At 40.3% G+C, this 21540-nt stretch overlaps 1 protein-coding gene across 1 annotated transcript in view; it reads left to right on the top strand.

Moving 5' to 3' along the window:
- Positions 1–19812, top strand: part of LOC128526656 (voltage-dependent calcium channel gamma-2 subunit) — a 64484-nt gene extending 44672 nt beyond the window's left edge. The window contains exons 2-4 of the mRNA XM_053498741.1: positions 6957–7040; positions 15212–15352; positions 18524–19812. Of these exons, the coding sequence (XP_053354716.1) occupies positions 6957–7040; positions 15212–15352; positions 18524–19086 (788 nt within the window). The 3' untranslated portion in view covers positions 19087–19812. The remainder of the gene's footprint in view (positions 1–6956; positions 7041–15211; positions 15353–18523) is intronic.
- Positions 19813–21540: the final 1728 nt, after the last annotated feature.

Raw genomic sequence — 21540 nt, 5'->3', positions numbered from 1 at the left:
CGAATTCAGATATGAAACGTGTATACGTGTATAGGAGCGTGTGTACGTGTATGTGTGGTCTGCTTTAAGTTGTGTTTGGAATGCATGCCCGGTATCAGAATACTGTTTGAGAGGAAGTGCGGAGGAGTCATGTTGCATGGTATAAGAACTTGGGTTGTTTTATATGGTAAATCATAAAACAAATAACTACATTTATAAAATATATTAATAAATTAATATCTCAAGGCATGGTTTTTGAGGTCACGTTTCCGTATGTTGTTGGTACAGTGAAATGAATAAAAAACATATATTTTTTTAAATCAAAACTAATTTAACTTGGGAGGCACGGTGGCGTAGTGTTTAGCATTGTCGCCTTCACTTTATGTAGTAGATGTTGTAACAGGTTCGACCCTTTGTGCACGGGCGGCACCATAAAGCACGGACACGAGGCGAGGTCTTACGGCAAAAAGGGTAATTTATAAAGGATAAATAAGGTTTAAAAGGTTTAAAGGAGGGAGGACGGAAAGAAGGGAAGGGAATGTTGTGCACTTCACTTTCATGTTCATCAAACCACTCTGTCACCAGTCTTACCGTATGTATTGGTGCATTATCATCCTGATACACGGCACCACCTTCAGTATATAATGTTTGGATCATTGGGTGCACATGGTCCTCCAGAATGGTTCGGTAGTTCTTGGCAGTGACACGCCCATCTAGAACAAGTATTGGGTCTAGGGAATGCCATGAAATTGCAGCCCAAACCATCACTGATCCACCACCATGCTTCACTCATTCAATATGGGCATTCAATATTCTGGGTGGTACGCTTCTTTGGGGCTTCTCCAAACCGTAACTCTCTCGGATGTGGGAAAAACAGAGAAGGTGGACTCATCAGAGAACAATACATGTTTCACATTGTCCACAGCCCAAGACTTTCGCTGCTGGCAGCATTTAAACATTTGGCATTGGCACGACTGACCAAAGGTTTGGCTATAGCAGCCCGGCCATGTACATTGACCCTGTGGTGCTCCTGACGAACAGGTTTGGTGGAAACAGGAGAGTTGAGGTGCACATTTAATTCTGCAGTGAGTTGGGCAGCTGTGGTTTTATGTTTTTTTGGAAACAATCCCGGACATCCCTTTCAGACAGCTTCCTCTTACGTCCACAGTTCCTCCTGTTGGATTTGCTTCGTCCTTCTTGGTAGTGAGCTGACATTACCCCGGAGACCGTGGCTCTTGATACAACAAAAAGACTTGGTCTCTTGGTCACACCACGAAGACGCGCACAGACAATTTGTCCTCTATTGAACTCTGATTTGTCACCCATAATGTTGTGTGCATTGCAATATTTTAAGCAAAACTGTGCCATTACTCTGCTAATTAAACCTTCACACTTACTGGTGGAATGTGCAATCAATGAAGATTGGCCACTAGATTGGTCGAATTTAGCCATGAAACCTCCAACACTGAATTGGCAAATCTAAATCACACAAAAGGTTTGGACACACCTTCTAATTCCATGGTTTTTCCTTTTTTTTAGCTCTTTCTAAACTCACTGTAAAACAAGGTTGAATTCATCCAAAATATGAATTCATCTCCTTTGAGCAGTTGATATTGAGATGTGTCTGCTATTTATGCTTTGTAAAGCCTTTATATGGGCTCTAATCTGAGATATTAATTGCAGATTTCTGAGGTCTTCATGAGAGCCGGCGTCATCATGGTGCTTTATGGGTTTTGCAACTGCACTTGATAATACAGTCATTACGACAGTCTTGTCGTAAAAAAAATAAAAAAAAACAGCTGACTGTTCATGTTGTTGTTACTTAATGGCATATGTGTCATTTCATGCCATATTTGACTGGTATTGCACTGTATACGGCACCAGAACACCAAGTGCACCACATGGGACCCAGCAGGCCACCAACCTGACCCTCAAACTCCCCACATCCCAATCCAATTGAGCACCCATGGGCTGTGCCAGACAAATTCCGATCCATAGAGGCCACACACCAGACCCCACAGCACCCAAAGAATCCACTGTCAGGCACCACAGCACCCCCCCATAAGCCCCGTGGAGCCGATTTGGTGGCACAAGGTTAACTCAAACCCTAGCTGGTTTAAATATTAATTGTTTTAATGTTATGTCTGGTCTGTGCACATAAAGATATACGACCTTGTTTAGAAAAAAATGTAAAATCTCTTTAAAGCATTAAATTTAGAAAATAAATGTATAAATTCCAAATAAAAGAATTAATGGAGGAAATCATCCAGCACTACCAAACTGTACAGTATGATGTACAATAATTCATGCAATATTAATGTGTAAAAAAAACAACAACAACAACTCGGGAACATGCTTATGTCCTTAACTACTTTTTTTTTTTGTGAAGTCACACCTTTTATGTGTGAATGTTTGTACTGCAGATAGCAGCTGGAATAAACATGTCTCCATGTCTTCTTTGGTAATTCAAATAAATGCGACTTTGAGACTGATCACTATTCATACAACTACGAAACACTCCTTATGCGTTCATTGTAGTGTATTATTTTTAGTACTGTTCAGACAATGACCAACAAAAAAAAAAAAAAAACCTCAGCTTGTCTTATTATTAAAAGGACACAAAATTCAAAAACAAGCAAATTGTCCTGAAGTATTTCAGGACAATCTTTTCATAATTGATCAAATCTATCAATCTTCTTACATCTATGAACACTATGGACAATTACACGCTCACCTTCCTTCATATATACACTACATGTCGTACGTTTACATCCTGGACCAGTGCACAAAGACACTTTAATAACCTCTGCACAAAGACACTTTTATAACCTCTGCACAAAGTCACTTTGTTCTATGCATATTTGCACACACAGTACAGTATATTTCAATTTGTACAGTATATTTCTATTTTTGTACATCACATTTCTATTTTTATTTTTAGTTCTATTTTTCCTAGTTTAATTTATTTTTTTTATTTAATTTCTATCGTATTTCTTTTATTCATATTTATTTCTTATTTGTAAACTTTAATTCTCTTTTAGGGTCAATGGCAGTCGTATAATGCATTTCACTACATTTCGTACTGTGTATGTTTGTGTATGTGACAAATAAAATTTGAATTTGAATTTGAATTTTATTTCCTGGGTCGGTAAACCCAGAGGGAGAGCATTGCCGCTGAAAAATTATAAAAGTTTTTTTAGAGAAACAAATACAGGTTTGTTAAATCTGACCACCATACAAGTCTCTCGCAGATTTCAGTTACCATAGAAACAATAAAATATAAGAACTAGCATTTATCTCAACCTGTGATTTTTACTGTGAGCTACTTGCAGTTATGGGAAATTCATCAACTTAACCCTTATTATTATTATTATTATTATTATTATTATTGAATATCAGCACAAGCCCAATTCCAAATGCACTAGTTTTTGAGCATGAAAAGCATCCCCCAAACACGCACACACACACACACACACACACACACACACAAACACCTTAACCGTATACTATCTGTTTTCCCTGCTGTCCAGCACTTCAGCACTTCACTCGAGTGCTTTGAAAAACAGTGTAACACTTGTACACTTCACAGACACAGGCTATTGAGCTGAGGCCTGGGGAGTAGTGTGTGCCAGTGTGTGTGAGACGCAGCGAGAGAGAGAGAGAGAAAAAGAGAGAGAGACAAAGCGAAAGGGGAAAAACAGTGCAAGTGTAAAAGACAGATGAAACGCAAGCTTAAAGAAATAAGTGTGTTAAGGATAAAATGGTAGGACTTCATTCAAAGCAAAGACATTCCATACCTATACATATACGCTACACATAAACACTGGGACAGGAGGAGTGTTTGTTCTTGGCTAGGGTGCAACACGCAATATTTGATGATGCCACATGAAACGTAAAACGTGCAGCAGTGTAAGACGATGTTCAGGACAGGTTGGGTTTAAGCATTGAGCCCTGCTGTAACCAGACATGAGACAGCTAAAAATATGCTTTTTTTGTAGTTAAAGCCATGCTTGACAAAATGCAAATGAATTTTGCTTAGCAGTAAAGCAAAGTCACTGAATGGGAAAAAGACACAGGACATGAAAGAAGTGAATTTATCCTGGGGGTACGGAGGAGAAAAATCCATTCGTGTGAGCCAATAGTATGGAAGAGGATTAGGGTCAGCCTAAAAAAAAAAAAGAGTTCTGACCTTTTTCTAAGAATTCTGAGATTTACGTCATAATTCTAAGATTAATTTCAAAGTTCTATGATTAATGTCAAAGTTCTAGGATTAAAGTCAAAATTCCAAGATTGAAGTCAGAGTTTTAACATTATAACCAGAATTCGAAGATTTCTAAAAGTCTTTAATGTCAGAATAATGAGGAGAAAAAAAAAGGCAGACTTCTAAGAAAAAAAAGTTAGAATTATAAGATTTAAGTCAGAAATAAAAAAGAAACATAAAATTTAGCTTATTTTTTTATTATGGTCGTACCCCTCTTTCATACAATAGAAATCAAGCAAGTGAGCCTAACCAGTTAAAATAATAACAATAATAATAACGTTGATGATATTTGATGTTTTCTTAATATTGCTTGACAATATAAACAACAAAACAACACGAAGTCTCACCCCACTGACATACGATTAATCCATTTAACATTTCGAGCAGGAGCACTGGATGTCAAAACAGTCACAATCACCTGGTAATTCTTAGTCAGGAGTTCTGACAGCCCTGGTTTTTTTTTTTTTTAACTTGCAGAATATACAGTATGCATGAGATCGTCTTTCGATTGTTCATGAGACATCATGTGTCTGAATGATTCAGGATTTAGGTCCAGAGTTAAATAAGAGCCGGAGACCATTAAAGCAGGCGGAGGTGGAGGTCCCAGTGTAAGCCTGGCATTGTCTGGCCTTATTCTGCCTTCTGAGTATGACTCGAGGAAGCACACGCTGCCCACGAATGCTGACTAGATAAGCCTTTTGGAGTGAACTGCAGGGGTAGTGTCAGTTTTATTTTTTTCCAACTCCATGATGTCTATGACATCATTAAACAAGTATGATTATTTATATTGTGTGTAAATAAAATTTTTAGCTTAATTATGTGTCTCGCGAAAACATTTAACATTACATCACACATAAACAAGGTCACTAGAAAATAGTGGTGGGTGGAAGTGGAGGTGCAAATGCCAGCGCTGTCAGGATGCTGTGTGCTTTCTGGCTCTGACAATTCCTCAACTTTGCCTACGTCATTCAAGTTGTGATCGGCTTTAACTTTCAATATGAACTAATGCATTACATCTTTCCTTATCTGTCTTTACTCTATATTATATGAAGTCTTAATTAAGAAGGACAAGATGACGAATACAAGCTGGTGAAATGAGTTTCCTTTGTAAGGTGGTTGGGCTGGGAAGTTTGGACATCCAGAAGGGGCTAAGAGATCAAGAGGAGCCAGTTAAGGTGGTTTGGACACCTAATAAGGAAGTCGCATGGTTGAATTCTGTTGGACGTGTACCAGGAATGTCTAGCTGGGTGGCGGCTACAGGGCCAACCCAACCCAGGACATGTCTAAGGGAGGGTATCTCTCGGCTGGCCTGGGAGCAGTTAGGGGTTCCTCAGGAGGAGCTGAAGACAGGGATGTCTGGGCATCTTGCAGCCCTGAACTGGATTAAGCAGTATAGATAATGGATGGATGGATATCAGCATTTGGTTACATCCTTAAACCTATTAAAAGACCAAACTGATATACTGTAGCTACATATGTTTGCTACAAGAATGAATTTCGCCATAGTTGACATGGTGTGTATCAGATGGAGGAGAAAGATCAAGTCTCACGATTTTTTTGTGAACAAACTAAACTACTAGAGCTGTTTAAATGCTTGCTAGGCAGCTGGAAACCAGCTACTAATAGAGCCTGGCATCTTATCTACAGTAGCTAACACATAGATTTTATACTAACAAACCATTTCTCTCCAGTCTCCCCTCCACTGGGATCTGAGTGCTTAGGATTCTTAGAACCATGCTGAAAGGTCTAGGAACATAATACACCTTTAAAAAAATCATCTGATCATTCTTTCTATAAGGTGTGTTCGAGTCAAACCAGGACTTTTATTCATGCAGAATAACAGAACACAGTTATGAAAGTAAAAAAAAAAACGTTCTTTCTCTATATAATTCGCTGCTACATTAATGCACTCATCTCAGCGTTTCACTAGGGCTTGGATACCGTCATGGTACAGTAGAAAATGTTTTGAGACATGATCATGTCTGAAACGCTGGCCTCCCAAGAACTCCTTTAATGGCCATTTCATTCACATTCATTTCTACATGTTAGCACCATTAAAGCTTTGGTCTACCCCTTATCCCTTCATATTAGATGTAATTAGATAATGTAGATTAAATAGATATGAATTAGAAAAATTTTACTGTGACAGGCTACAAAGTACCTAAGGATACAATTTAAAAGAATATTTATGTAAAAACCAGGGCAGCAACCTCATTTCCCCTCTCGTCTGTTCCAACCACTCAGCATTCAGCATCTTTAGTACACTAATCACCTGCCTGATTATCTGTCATCATCTTACTGGTTTGCGCCCTAAATTAGATGATTTTTTATGCTGGAAATGATTCATAGGTCAGTGTGTGGCTCAAAAAACAAAAAACATTCCTCTGAAACTCCTCAGTTACAGAACGGACTGAAATTTGTCTGACTGACAGACCTTCTGGATGCCGGGAGAACTATTCCCCAAGATTACTTAAAAAATACAAGAATTTCTTGTTATTGGAAGCAAAATATGAAATCAGGGGTGTCTCAAGACTTTAGCACAGTACTGTATGTCACAGCTGATGGACTACCTTTGGAACACTGTGCCATGCCAGAAATCTAAAATATTGCTTTAATCCTTAATGCATTTGCATCAAAACAGTCCGGAGAAGGTGTGAGTTAAGTTACGGTCTCATTTTAATACTCTCTCTCTCTCTCTCTGTCTCTGTCTCCACAGGGAACTTTAAAGGGCTGTGTAAACAGATCGATCACTTTCCTGAAGACGCGGACTATGAAGCTGACGCGGGAGAGTACTTCCTCCGTAAGTTACTTTGGTGTACATGTCTTTGAGCGTTCGCTTATACCGATAACTTTCTGTTTTTGCAATATGAAACATGCGGTACAAAGTTAGAAAAGTGTAAAGTCAGGGTGAGAAACGGGAGGAAACGGAGCAGGTACAGTACAGTACTGGAACTTAGGATGGAGGGATGGAGGAGTGTGAGGGGGCCGGCCTGCTGCTCCCCAATTAGGGCAGTCATTACTATAAATATTTTACTTTCTGCCTATATAGGTCAAAACTCTCCTTCACCCCATCCACACACAAAAACACACACACACACACATTCAAATGCTATTTCAGTGTGTTTCAGTGAACTCGCACGTACTGTATGCATGGCTATCTCTAGTCCTGCATGATTGGAGTCAAAAGCAATTTTAGGTTGTTATTATTATAAACAAGAAAACATATAGAATTTTTATTATTATTATTCTTGTAATAAAATAACACGATGTTCATGTTTCATGGTTAAAGTGATAGGAATGCACGGTGTATCGCCTGCAGTGTAACATAATATGCCTATTAATTTACTCGGTTGCGTTATGCGTTCGAAATCTTTTAAAATGTAGCTTTTAAAGTAATGGGACAGCTACACTTACAGTATGTAGGTCAGTTCAAGTGAGATGAAGAAGGACATGATGTGACTGTGTGTGTGTGTGTGAGAGAGAGATGGTGTAAGAGGAAGAAAAAATGAAAGCAAGTGAGTGCAAGACAGAAGGAAGTCAATGAGTGTGTGTGTGTGTGTGTGTCTGTGTGTGGCCTGGACGAGTAAGATGAGAAGGGAGACAAGGTCATAGTGAGAGGTGGAGGAGGAGGAGGACGATGATGAGGAGGAGGGGAAGGAAGAGACAATGAGACGCACTAAAAAGGACAGAAGCTTATGCAGGTTCAGGGTGTGCATGGTTTAACAGGATTAAGGTTGAAATTGTGTCTGTCTGTCTGTCTGTCTCTCTCGGAAACACACACACACACACACACACACACACAAATTTATCTTATATTAGATCAATACAACTTGTCCAGGCCTATATATCAAGTTCTGCAGTTACCATGGTGATTTCTGATGTCATCCTGGTTTTTGGGCTAATAATGTGACCCAGCGTCATGACCTCATACTTGCGGCGTATAATACCCGACACACTGCGACTGTATCAGGGATGAACTGAGTAGACGTCGTGATGTGGATTATTTTCCAAAAACAGCGTGCAGCTAAGAGTTTATTCCATATCGTGTTCACTTTTTATTTCTGCAAAGTTACATTTAATGTTGCGGAACCTCCACGATAGGATTTAGTGCCTGCTATCCCTCAAGTTATGAAAGTGTCAAGAATCCACACATTTTGTGGAAAAGGTGAATCAGGGTCATAAGGCAAGACCTTTAAAGATACAGCTTGTTGCTCCAGCTATTCAACTGAACTCTTGGCACCAAAACATACTGGTATTGAAAGCAACCCATGATCCCGTCTACACTGACTAGAGTCCAGTTCCATCAGAAGAGAACCAACCCCAGGGAATGATCCTCCCACCACCTTGCTTCAACTTCCTTAGACCATAAAACATTTTGACATAAGGTTTGGGAATGCGTTTTTGTTTTTGTTTGTTGGTTGTTGTTGTTGTTGTTTTTTTTCATCAAAAAGGGATTCCGTCTAGTCATGCTGCCTCATTGCCAGGATATATAAAGAATGCTGGAGATCACATAGAGTCACATTTGGGGGGAGCATTCACTACCTAAAAGATATTCCTGCAGCTTCTTTAACGTTGTTCTGTTGTTGCCTCAGGGATGTTTTTTTCTTGACCTTTAGTCAATTTTTACAGGCACATCCTGCTCCTGGTAATGTCTCCATGGAGGCCCACTTCCTCCATTTGTTGATTATGACCTTCTTCTGTGGTACATCAGGTTTTTGGTAACTAGATTGGACACCCATCCCCAGATCAATACAATTCAAAAAAGAGATCCTGTACATGCTTGGTACAGTCTTCCTGGACCATGGCTTTAGCAGGCAAATCAAACCAAAGGATGGTCAGGAAATTGTTCTAGAAACAGCTGATCAAAAAACACTGCCTGGCCAAAAAAAAGTCACAATTACAGAAGGGTAAATATATTGGACTGCCTCAAGCAGAGAAAGCAACGAAAGAAAATTTTAAATATTGGAACTGGGTTGAAGACATTATCAAAACCCAAACGGATAGTGCTGAACCATCAACTTTGTGGAGGAAATGTGGCAAACATCATGAATGGAGATCACTTAAACATTTGGTGAACCTTATGCGTCAATAAAATGAAGTCAGCTGACGACCTGAATGGACTGACCTGGTTGACCAGGTTATCACATCCATGAGTTTTTTTCTTCCATGATGGCACAGAAATGTTCCAGGAATTGTGAAAGAGTGAGTCCTGGGAGCATGAGGAGAAATTTTCACACATAAAGCGTAGTGTAATCAAAGCCAAACGTGGTCCTCATAAAACATTAAGGTGTACGATTCAAAATGGTGCACCGTAATTACCTGGACTAAATTTTCAGAAAAACAATGTAGATTACTCACAAATACACCGACCAGCCTTACTGTATATTGAGTACGTACCCCCTTTTGCCACCATAACAGTGATGCACTGTGTGTTCTGACGCCATTTTATGACACCCAGCGTTAACCTTTTCTCAAATTGATCTACACTAGCGCTTTTATTGGATAAGACAACACCGGCCAGCCTTTACTCCCGTGTCCATCAGTAAACCTTGGCCACCCATGTCCTCTAGCCATCAAAATTTGGCCCTTGTCAAAGTCACTCAAATCCTCACGCCCATTTCATCTGCTTCCAACACGTCAACTTCGGGAAAAAGGTTCACTTATTGCCGAATATATCCCACCCACTTCCAGCCACCATTGAAATGAGATATTCAAACTGTAAATACTGTGAGAAATTGTAAAGGATAGACAACTGGGTCAGAGCAACTCCAAACCTGCAGCTCTTGTGGGATGTTCCTGGTCTGTAGCGGTCAGGACATACCAAAAGTCATCTCAATTTCAATCTCATCATTAATATAGGCAACATAAGATGTCAGATGACATAATCCAACACCATGCACCACACTAATAAAGTGAAGGAAGACGTGTTAAATGGTACTGTACTCACTGTTTCCTTCACTACAGAATCAGCAACAGTACGTAGCACCCTTATTGTGTGAGGCAGAATTTCAGTCTGTCACCTCATTAACACCATCACACGCGTCTCACCATCACCAGTCCACTGAGGAGGTGTTTCAAATCACACCCGATTTACTATATAGGTCATGTCCAAATGCCTCAGTGCATTATGGGTGTTTTGTATCTGCTATGGAACATTCCGTGTCTTTGAGTGATCACCCTAGTTCTTGTTCTTTACAAACTCCAAGGGGTATCATGGGTTTTTCCGATTACCTGGACATGATGTGACTATGAAAGTGACATAATTGTATTTTTATTGCTACAGGCATGGTTTATCATCATAGGTAAACATCTATCTATCTGAAAAATCCACCTGTAATGCCTTACTGGATCAATTAGGACACAAATGATTAATTTAAGCTTAACTAAGACATAATACATAACACATTGCCCTTTCTCCAGGTCGGTTGGTGATCTTGCTTTTTGATGCCACACAGGTAAGCGATATAGGTATCACGCGCTGGGGTGAACGCTCGACGTTAGTCTTTAAGAGTAAAGCGCTGATTGTCGGTGTTGATGTACGAGCGCAATAACTGTGTCAGAACGGGAATGGATGTGTTTTGAACTCCTTAGAGTCCTCGTTGCCATGGTAACGCTCAGCCATCCAGAGACCTAGATGAACGCTTCGCTCTGGTTGGATCCGTGCGAATGTGTGAGGATCGGCAGTGATCTGATGATGTGTGTAAGGTTCCGGGTTGGCCAATATTGTTTGGTTTGTCTTGATTTCCTTCACATATCTCTGCCTCCCCTTGGTGTTGCCTTGATATATATATATATATATATATATATATATGTATATATATATATATATATATATATATATATATATATATATATCCTTGTTTCTCAGGTCATCAATCCTGCTGTAGGATTACATAAAAAGGCAGATGTTTTCTGGGTACTGCTTTTTAGTTCTCACCTCACACTGCGAGTGTGTGTGAGTGTGTAGGAAAGTGAGCCTGTTCAGGAAAGTGGGCCTGCTTTTGTGAGTGTCAAATTGAGCAAAAGAGAAGGTCGAAGAGATATCTGCACCGGCACATGTGCTTTGAGCATGAGTGAGCAGCTAAAGAGTGTAAAACAATACAACATAATCTTCAGTATAATAATAGTAATAATAATAGTAATACAGTAAATCCCCGACATTCAAACAAGTTCTGTTCCGAGATCTGTTTGTAAGTCCAGTTTGTTCGTAAGTCCAACAAACATTGGTACTAGGATTTTAACACATTTGGCTAAACACAGTACATTACACTAAAGTGTTCATTAGAACGTTTGAACAATAGTTGAGCAATGTCTGCCATTTTTTAACCTCTCCTCTTTTTCTTCATTATTTTAACTTTTGTCTCCATCGCTGCTGCTTTATGCTTGCTTCCGGTCATGGGATCTAACTTCCACGAAGTTCGTATGTAGGGGACTGTAATAGTAATAATAATAATAATAATAAGCAGAAGAAGAAGAGTCTTATCATTGTGTGCAATTTGGCTTCCTCTTATGAACTGCTCGTCTTCTTTCTCGCTTACTTACAAAAAGGGTAGGACTTTATACATACCATGTCCTTAAAGCACATTTTTTTCAAACACTTCCCTATTCCTATGCTGTGTTAATGTTGCCATTGAAAACACGCTAAACAGTAAAGGCTGTGTACTGTAGTTTTGGCCAGCTAGAAAATCTGCCAAGGTACATTGAGTCTGCTGAGTCTGAGAAGATCTTCAGCCAAAAAATGAGCAGAGATCATTAGGAAGCTCTTGAAACACTGTCTGCATTAAATAATCGCAGTAGGCTATAGTAGCACAGTTTAAGCCACTACAACCTGAGGACACATAAAACACCATTTCCATATTTAAAAGTTTAAATCCCACAAGCTCAAGTCAGAGTAGACATTTACAAGTCTACAAGTTCTTCTGAACCTCAGCATGCTACAAAATCCTGTGCATATGTTTGCATTTAAAGTCAAGCATCGCAGAGTGCCTGTCAAGTGTGTACTCTGTGTATGTGTGTGTGTGTGTGTCCTAACGTCAAGATCAGCGCACAGTGAGTGCCTGATTTGAGCTGAGTCTGAAAAAAATGAAGGGGTGCTTTGCATTGCATAGATAATGCAGCTTGAGCGCATCGCTAAGGGAATGAGAGAGAGAGAGAGAGAGAGAGAGAGAGAGAATGACCAATGTTGAGGTCACCTTAATATTTAATCAAGCCCACCACCTGGAGCTCTGACACACGAGAGATAGGGCAAAAAAAAAAAAGGCAGGGAATGAAACAGAAGGAGGGTGACGGTACCAAGGTTATGGCATTTCTCAAGGTAAAACGATGCTGACTGAAGAATATTTAAAAGTTCCTAAATGAGTTTCAGAACTTCTGATATTAGTTGGAAAACGTGTGAATACTAATTCAATTCTAGCCATCATCCTTCATTTCATCCTTTTGCCATTGCATTAAATCATTTCATGATTGATTTGTACCATTTGTCTGTTAACCAACTGCAGGCTGCGTAATAAGAGTTTTTCAAACAATGAGCTGCACTTTTAAAGTAAAACTGCCTCTTAGCAACTATAAGCGTGATGACTCGGCATGGTTGGGGGTCCGAAACTTGTGTGTGCTTGGTGGGCTTCCTCAGGATACCCCGGTTTCCTTCAACAGTGCGATGTTCTGGGCTTGCCTATGCCGCTATCTAGCAAACGAAAAGCTAGCTGACCTAGCCTAGCATTGTGAAAGTGCCTGTACAGTACAACCAATGCCCTGTTACACTGCAAAAAATCTTAGCAGCTTAGAAATTTTTTTGAATCTAGAAAAGTCAAATGTTACTAACATTGCACGTGAAAAATGTCGTTTGTTTATTTCAAGAAATCTGCCCAAAAACAAGACATTTTTCGCTTGCAATTTTAGTAACAGTTGACTAGAAATAAGTGTAATAATCTAATATTTAGTTTGTTGTAATAATATTTTAAGAAAGATTTCACTTACTAAGATGTATTTTTTTTCAGTGCACATTTTATATCTGTAACTAGTATAACATCAACATACTGTCAACATTAACGTGCTTAAAGCTTTATTTATATTGGACTTTAAACCAAAACGCTAGCTAATGTTACAGCTTTTTGAATGTGGTGTTACTTAACTTCTTGAATGAATGTTGTTTTTGTTTTTTTTATAAAAAGTCTTTTACTTTTAAATACAACTTCGGGGCAGCACAGTGGCTTAGTGGTTAGCACTGTCGCCTTGCACCTCCAGGGTCTGTGTTCGATTCCCGGCCAGGTTTGATTCCGGCCTCTGTGTGCATGGAGTTTGCATGTTCTCCATGGAAACTGGTGGGTTTCCTCCATGTACTTCAGTTTCCTCCCACAGTCCAATGATCTGCAGATTAGGCTAATAGGCAATCCCAAATTGCCCATAGTGTGTGAATGAGTGTGTGCCCTGCAATGGATTGGCACCCTGTCCAGGGTGTACCCCGTCTCGTGCTCTAAATTATCCAGGATAAAGCGGTATAGACGATGAGTGAGTGAGTGAGTGATAGCAAGTTTGGCCACATTATCCCTTAATTGAAAAAAAAAGAACTTTGTTATGTACAAGTGCCAGTGTCATTACTTAAGAAAAAACGTGTTTTACATGTTTATTTTAAATGTTTTTCATCTAAATAAACGTGCTTTAAATTTTATTTCTGTTGTTTATTATATTTAAAATTTTGTTATATTTTATATACCTGCAGTGCCATGATAAGTGATTTGCCAAGTAGGTTGACAAATGAAATCATCACTTAAAAACTGTATTTTTGTATTTACTCTTTTTGTGCCATTAAAAGTATTATCAATCATTTAAGTGTGACAAATATGCAAAAAAAAAAAAAATCTGAAAGGGGTAAATACTTTTTCACAGCAATATATCACTCTTCATGGGCAAGGAACCATATTGCAAGATAAAAATCATAACAATTCAACATTTCACGTATTTCAGTCAGTGCCCTATAATTAAGCAATATCAGCGTAGAGGGAGTGCTGTTGTGCTGGATATCAGGGGCCTGGCCAGAGTACTAAAGGGGCATCACAGCCATGCTAATATCCAGCACGACATCGATTGTGAAATTGCTTTAAACAACAGTTTCATAAAATAAATACCATTGATTATTAATTGATTGTGATTTAACCACACATATCCTTCTACACCTGGTGGAACCAACTAACTGTAACTAGTGGAACTAGCGACCGACAGTTAGTGTAATTAACAGGGGTAAAAGTAAATTCCTAATGGTGAGGAAAATAAAACAAACAGGTGGTGGACAATCCCATAGTTTTCTCTTCATATTAGCACTTATTCCTCAAAGTGTGTGTCCAAATAATTCATTTGGCGTCTATTGTGCCATAAAAAACGTTTTTAAGCTGAGGAGTATGTTTCACACTGTTGTAACCTTTAATGCATTTTCACACACATACACAGTTGGCCTATTAGAGGGCAATGTTGGGGGGTCAGGGACAACAGTTCACCTGTCCAATAACTGATAAGACAGATAGCTGATTGATGGACTGATACAGGAGATTAAAACAAAGGCCTAATAGAAAGAGGAAGCGGGACAAAGACATCCTCACTGAAGAAGCGATAAAGGCAGAGACTGACAGACAGATTCTGTAGAGAGATAGAGGGATAAATAGGACAGAAATGAGCACATTTAATAGCAGGAGAGAGAAGAAAGAGAGAGCGAGAGAGAGAGGGAAGGTGGGAGGGCAGTCTCATAAGCTTGTGCTCACATTATCGTCAGCATTTTAGAAATCTTACAAAGTGCTGAGGAGTTGTATATGTGTGTGTATACTGTACCTGTCTGTGTGCAAATGTGTATACACGTGATGTAATGGGGACGTAAATCTAATTTAAGGCAAAATGTATGTTTTCCAGAGAGATATGAGAGAATGGCAGACAGAGTGTAACCTGTGTACTTGTGTTTGTGTGTCTGCGTGTGTGTGTGTGCAGGAGCGGTAAGGGCGTCCAGTATATTCCCCATCCTTAGTGTGATCCTGCTCTTCATGGGAGGTCTATGTATTGCAGCCAGTGAGTTCTACAAGTCCCGTCACAACATCATCCTCAGTGCAGGGATCCTCTTCGTGTCTGCAGGTGAGTTCCAGCCAAGATATTTTTGGTGCTCAATGTTTGTGGTGTGCAGAAACTGCAGTTTGGTTGGTTATCGTGGCACTGGAGGGGCATTAAATTCACTTTTGATTAATTAGTTAGATGACTTAATGACATCAGAGACAGAAACTGCCCTGGTTTCTAACTGGTTTAGAGGCACTGGGGCCGGAATGTGGTCCCACTGGATACACTAATACAAGGGGCATGAAGTGGTTACAGTGGCTCTGGGTGGAGAAACCGTAGCCCTATGGACCTGGGGTGCGAATGGTTACAGCGTCAATGTGGGTAGGAACTTCAATTGGTTACAGTCATACTGGGTTTAGAATCTACAGTTAAATTTGTTACAGTCGCACTCGGTTGACATTCTGACTGGATATAGTGGCGCCAGAGGGTATGATGGACATCCTGATTGCTTACAGTGGCTCAGGACGGATGGTTCTCCATTCCGAATGGTTACAGTGACACTGGACTTAGAATCTGAAACCTAATTGGTTTCATTTGCATCAGAGGGAAGGATGGGAATTCTCATTTCTTACAGTGGCAATAGGTGATTAGAATATTCAGTCTGACTGGTTACAGTGTTTTATAATCTGCTATCTAACTGGAAACACTGGCACTGGAGCGTTGAATTGGCATTCTGATTGTTTACAGTGGCACTGGTTTTAGATAAATACATTGGTTAGGAATCTGCAGCCTGACTGGTTACAGTGGCACTGCAGGGTTGGATCTCCATTTCCAATGGTACTAGTGATCCTACGCTTCGATTTTTTAGGCTGATTGGTTACAGTGGCACCAGAGGGAATGATGGGCATTTTAATTGCTCACAGGAATACTCGGGGATTAGAATCCCGCAGACTGAATAGTTACAGTGGCACTGGAGGGATGGATCTCTATTCCCAATGGTTACAGTGACTCTGGGTTTAGAGTCTATCTCTCCTATCAATTAATAGCAAACCAATCATGTCCTAACTACAGGAACGTATACAAGTGTATACTGAACATGCTTTTCGAGTCGTCACCCTACAGAGTTGTCTCTTCCCAGGGTTGAAATAATGGGCATACAGGAGAGGGTTTTTTTTTTCTTAAATGCCACCTGCTGTATAAACAGCTAAGAGACCTGCTTTCTGTGAGATACACATTCCACATCGAGCTTGTCAAAAGCATGAGTCTGTTTATTTTCTGCTAGGCTGAGAGACTCCCACTGGGATATGACTAAAAAAAATGTTCCAGACCCTTGTTTTTATCCACAACCATTATCTGCTTTATAAAACAGCCTAAAACCTGATATAGCAGATGTAGCGGTCAGAGACAAGATTGAGACTACAAAGTGGGTACCAAGCACAACCACAAGGTGGCTTATCCTCTTACGGACACATTGGATTACGGCGGAAGTATCCACAAATATTATTCATCGGGCACAAAAGAGAACTCCGCAAAAGAAAAAAGGAAAGGACAAATGAGAAACGTACATTTGACAGTAGAGGTAGAGGTTACGTGTGCGTTGTATTGACTTTATCTTTACGAACTTTGCCCAAAAAATTTAGAAGCCATGGTCATGGGAGCCAATAGAAACAAAGGGGACATAACTATCATGTCTTTGATCAGTCAAAAATGTATGTTTTGCCCACACAACCATCAGTGCGTGTTTCCTTGGAGACACTCCTAACCCTACTTTCATGGCCCCCAAAGTAGAAGACTGACTATTTGCCAAATGTTTGTTCTGTGATTCGTTTATGGTTAAACACGGCCACAAGGAGCGGTCCCGTATTTTTGTACATGCTGAGGAAAGGATACAGGGCCGATAGCAATCCCATCCAGAGCCAACCCCGCTCAAGGGCACAGTGACAACTCTCAGAAAGAAGCTCTAGTTCCCTAAAGAAGCCACCCTGGAACTGTCTGATCGTTTGCCAAATTGCTGAAGCATCCACCACCCAGACAAAGCTAAATTAAGGAGCGGAGGGAATCTAAAAACCTCTGAAGGACCTGTAGTATTTTAGTAGGAGTGTTCACGTTGGTAATTTCAAAAGATGGAGTACTTGCAAGAGGAAATGTTTGAGTACTTGGGTACTTGAGGGACTATATTTAGTCTTGCTCTGTTTGCAATGCTATTAGCAGTGTTTTTCTTTCAAACCTGATAGCACCACACACAAGCCTAACTCTGATTAAGGTTTTTGCATCTGGCTAGCTTCTTCATTTCTGAAAGTCGGTGCTGAAATATGAAGTGGTAATGTATTACGGTACAGAGGTGTATAATTTTGCAGTTGCATTTGAACTGCATCCACATTGCAACTTCAGCTTCAGCTAGCTAATCTTTGAAATGATTGAGGGTCATCTGTTGTAATGTTGTATTTGTAGCTTTAGAAATACTATTACTAGTCATGTATTACTTTATGCCCCCAGTATTACAGGTTCTGCATTTACTATCGGTCACTATGACCAATAGTGCTGCAATCCCTGGTCCAAGTGCCTCTTTAGTTATATTCCAGTTCATGTCTCCAGTGGCACTGTTACTGTACCAGTTGGACTGCCTCTTGTATTGTTGTCTCAAACAGAGTTGCAGTTCATGCCCCTCTAATATATCTGATGAGGCAGTCGTCTTACGTTTGAATGTAAGCCATGAGACTGTACTTAAAGCTCCCACTACTGATATATCAAAAAAGCCTACAGTTTTAGTCCTTATGAGTTGTAATGGAACCATTTGTGCTAGTGTACCCAGGGGGTTGCAGTTCTAGCCCCAACTGACACGCCAACCCAACCAACTGCGATTCTTGCCCCGAGTCACTATAATCTAGAATTCTGCTGATCTACAGTAGCTCCAGGGCCAATGTCACCAATTAGATTTCATTTCCTACTCTGACTACCACTGTAACCAATCACACTGCAGTTTTTGCCCCCAGCTGTGGTTTTAGCCCCGTGCCACTGTAACCAAGAGAGCTGAAGTTCAAATCCCTAGTCACACAATAATTAGTCATGGTACTAATCAAATCCACAGTGCAGTTGTATCTTTTCTACAAAACGTTTATTTAAAACTCAAAACCAGCTTTCATCAACAGTATAGTTGTTTCATTCAAGGCAAGTACATGCATTAGGGAATTAGACAATGTTGTTAATTTGCAATCTGCCTCACTATTATGTGTCGATCTATCTTTCTGTCAGGTTTGAGCAACATCATTGGCATGATTGTCTACATATCAGCAAATGCCGGTGACCCCACCAAGAGCGATTCGAAAAAGAACAGCTACTCGTACGGTTGGAGCTTCTACTTTGGTGCTCTGTCCTTCATAATGGCCGAGATGGTGGGTGTCCTGGCCGTGCACATGTTTATCGACCGGCACCGTGAACTTCGAGCTGCCAACGCCCGGGCTGGGAGAGGCATCGCCACTGGAAATGCAGACTACCTGCACGGCTCGGCCATCACACGCATCCCCAGCTACCGCTATCGTTACAGGCGCCGCTCACGCTCCTCCAGCCGCTCCACGGAACCCTCGCAGTCACGTGACACCTCTCCGCTGGGCCTCAAGGGCTTTGGAGCTCTGCCATCTACTGACATCTCCATGTACACTCTGAGCCGTGGCGGAGCAGACACACTGAAAGCCACACCTCCAGCCACCTACAACTCAGAGAGGGACCATAACTTCCTCCAGGTCCACAACTGTATCCAGAAAGATGCGAAGGACTCACATAGCAACGCTGCCAACCGTCGCACTACGCCTGTATGAGTGCCACATAGACCAATACTGGCAGGGAGGGGAAGTGACTGAACATGGGCCAGAAAAAAATGAGAGAAAAGGAACGAACGAGTGAGAGAAGGGACAGAGAAGCAGAACACAAGGGGTAAAGAAGGACTGGGGATCCACTCTCGCGCTCTCTGAGTTGTGAGCTATTTACAACAATGAAGATGACTATGATGAGTTTCCATGTTGAAAAAAAGTGAAAAAGTGAAAAATGTCCAAAAAAAGAGATAAAGAAAATGCATGATTTTCCCATCTACCATAATTTAACGAGTTTTAAAACATGTTTCAAAAGAAGAGGAGTAAGTAACCAGGGGAAAGAGAACCAGAGAAACAGAGACAGAGGCATACACAGGTGAAAGCGAGGGCGGTTGTAGTAGACGATGAGCATTGTGAGTTTTAAAAGGTTTCTATTTTTTCAACTCTCTTCTCGGTCTCCAGGGCGACCTGTGACTCCGTCCCCTCTCCTCCCCGCCCACCTCCCTCTTTACTTCCTGTATGTATCCATCTCATTCTTTTGCGCATTAATACTGTGAAGCGTTGTGGCCGAGGTGTACCCAGGGCAACAAAAAAAAAAAAAGACGAACCTGTTTCCTGGCCACAACTTATAAGTTAATATATGTATTAATTATATATGAATATATAAATATATATATATGTTAATAAACCACAGATAGACTTCCCTGACGCAAGAGAAGGATGGAAAAAAAGACATAAAAATGAGAACAAATCAAAAGTCAATAAAGTCGTCATGGAAACAAAATAATTTGGGGAATGTGCTTTATTTTGGCTCACTCAGGAAAGGGGAAAAAAAGGAAATTTGTAAAGGATTTGTAAACAGCAAGCTAGTGGTCTAGACGTTACAGTGAAAATGTAGAAGGGTTAAATGGACTTGGCTTTTTCGAAGCAAAAGAGTCACCGTGCAATGGTTGCATAAGCACCGACGCTTATGTAACAACGTACACATGTAAGATGCGGCTCAAACAGCAGAAATGACATGATATAAAAAAGTCCGACTCGTGTACTTGTGTACGTATTATCCATCCATCCATTTTTCCATTCTGCTTATCCTGTGTGGGGTCTCAGGGGGCCTACAGCCTACCCCAAGAAACTCAGGACACAAGGCTGGGGACACCCAAGATAGCGTGCCAACCCTTTGCAGGTTGCAAGTACTAAAATTTAAATCTAATTATTAAAATACTAACAGTTTACTATTATTTAAAAGCAGAATACCAAATTTTCTTAAAATGTTTGCAACATTATCCTCACACCTAGATGCATTGCAAAAGTAGAAAGGTTCTATATTTAAATTTTTTTATACAAGTTCGCATAATTTCAAAGCTCCAGCTGAAGTAGCCCTCAGACAATGTTTGTTTTTTCCACACCTCTTTTGGTTACTCCTCTTCCAATCATGAATCAATGATTCCAATAAAAAAATGGAAAAAGGAAAAAAAAAAAAAAAACAGTGAATTTTACAGTGCCCCTGTATACTGTAGACCCACCTAAACATCTACAAATGTCTAAAAAGTACAGTGGAACCTCGGATTACGAGTAACGTGGTTTACGAGTGTTCCGTAAGACGAGCAAAGATTTTAAATAAATTTTGACTTTAAAAACGAGCGTTGTCCTGGTTTACGAGCATGCCGTGTATCATGTATAACACATGAGCTTCTTGTTTTGAAACCGAGCGTCGCGTCATCACAACTGAGCCAACGTTTTTTCTCTCTCTTGCGCTGCGGGTATTCATCTCCCCTGCTGGGTCTTAGTGCTCGTCTCTTACTGGTATAATCAATCCGTGTGTGTGTGTGTGTGTGTGTGTGTTTCTTTCTCTTGCGCTGCAGAGTGTGTGTTATGTGTGTGCGCGCATAATTTGACACCGCACCGGTCACACACAAACACACACACACGCTCTCTTTCTCTCTCGCCTTTACTGTGTGTCAGTGTTTGAGTGTGTGTGTTATGTGTGTTCGCGCGTAATTTGACACTGCGCAGGTTCTCTCTCTCTCTCTCTCGCCTTTAATGTGTGTGTGTGTGGTGCGGCACAGTGTCAAATTACGCTCGCGCACACACATAACAAACACTCAGCAGCGCAGAAGAGAGAAAAACACACACACAGCGCCTGTGCGCATAAATAAAAACACTTATTTGTCGGTGTTTTAATTTTTACTTTTTTTAAGGTAACGTGCAGGTTAATTTGTTTTATTTTTTATTTATTTTTTGTGTTAATTATTTTTATGTAATTATTTTTTTGGGCTGAGGAACAAATAATTTTAATTTCCATTATTTCTTATGGGAAAAGAAATGCTTTGATTTACGAGTGTTTTAGAATACGAGCCCGCTTCCGGAACGAATTATGCACGTAATCCGAGGTTCCACTGTAATTCATTTTGATTTAACCCCTTTACGACATGGTGGCATAGTGGTTGGGGATTGATTTCTGAT

Source organism: Clarias gariepinus, chromosome 6, assembly GCF_024256425.1.
Source record: "Clarias gariepinus isolate MV-2021 ecotype Netherlands chromosome 6, CGAR_prim_01v2, whole genome shotgun sequence".
Taxonomy (NCBI): Eukaryota; Metazoa; Chordata; class Actinopteri; order Siluriformes; family Clariidae; genus Clarias; species Clarias gariepinus.
This window is presented reverse-complemented; position numbering and strand designations above follow the sequence as displayed.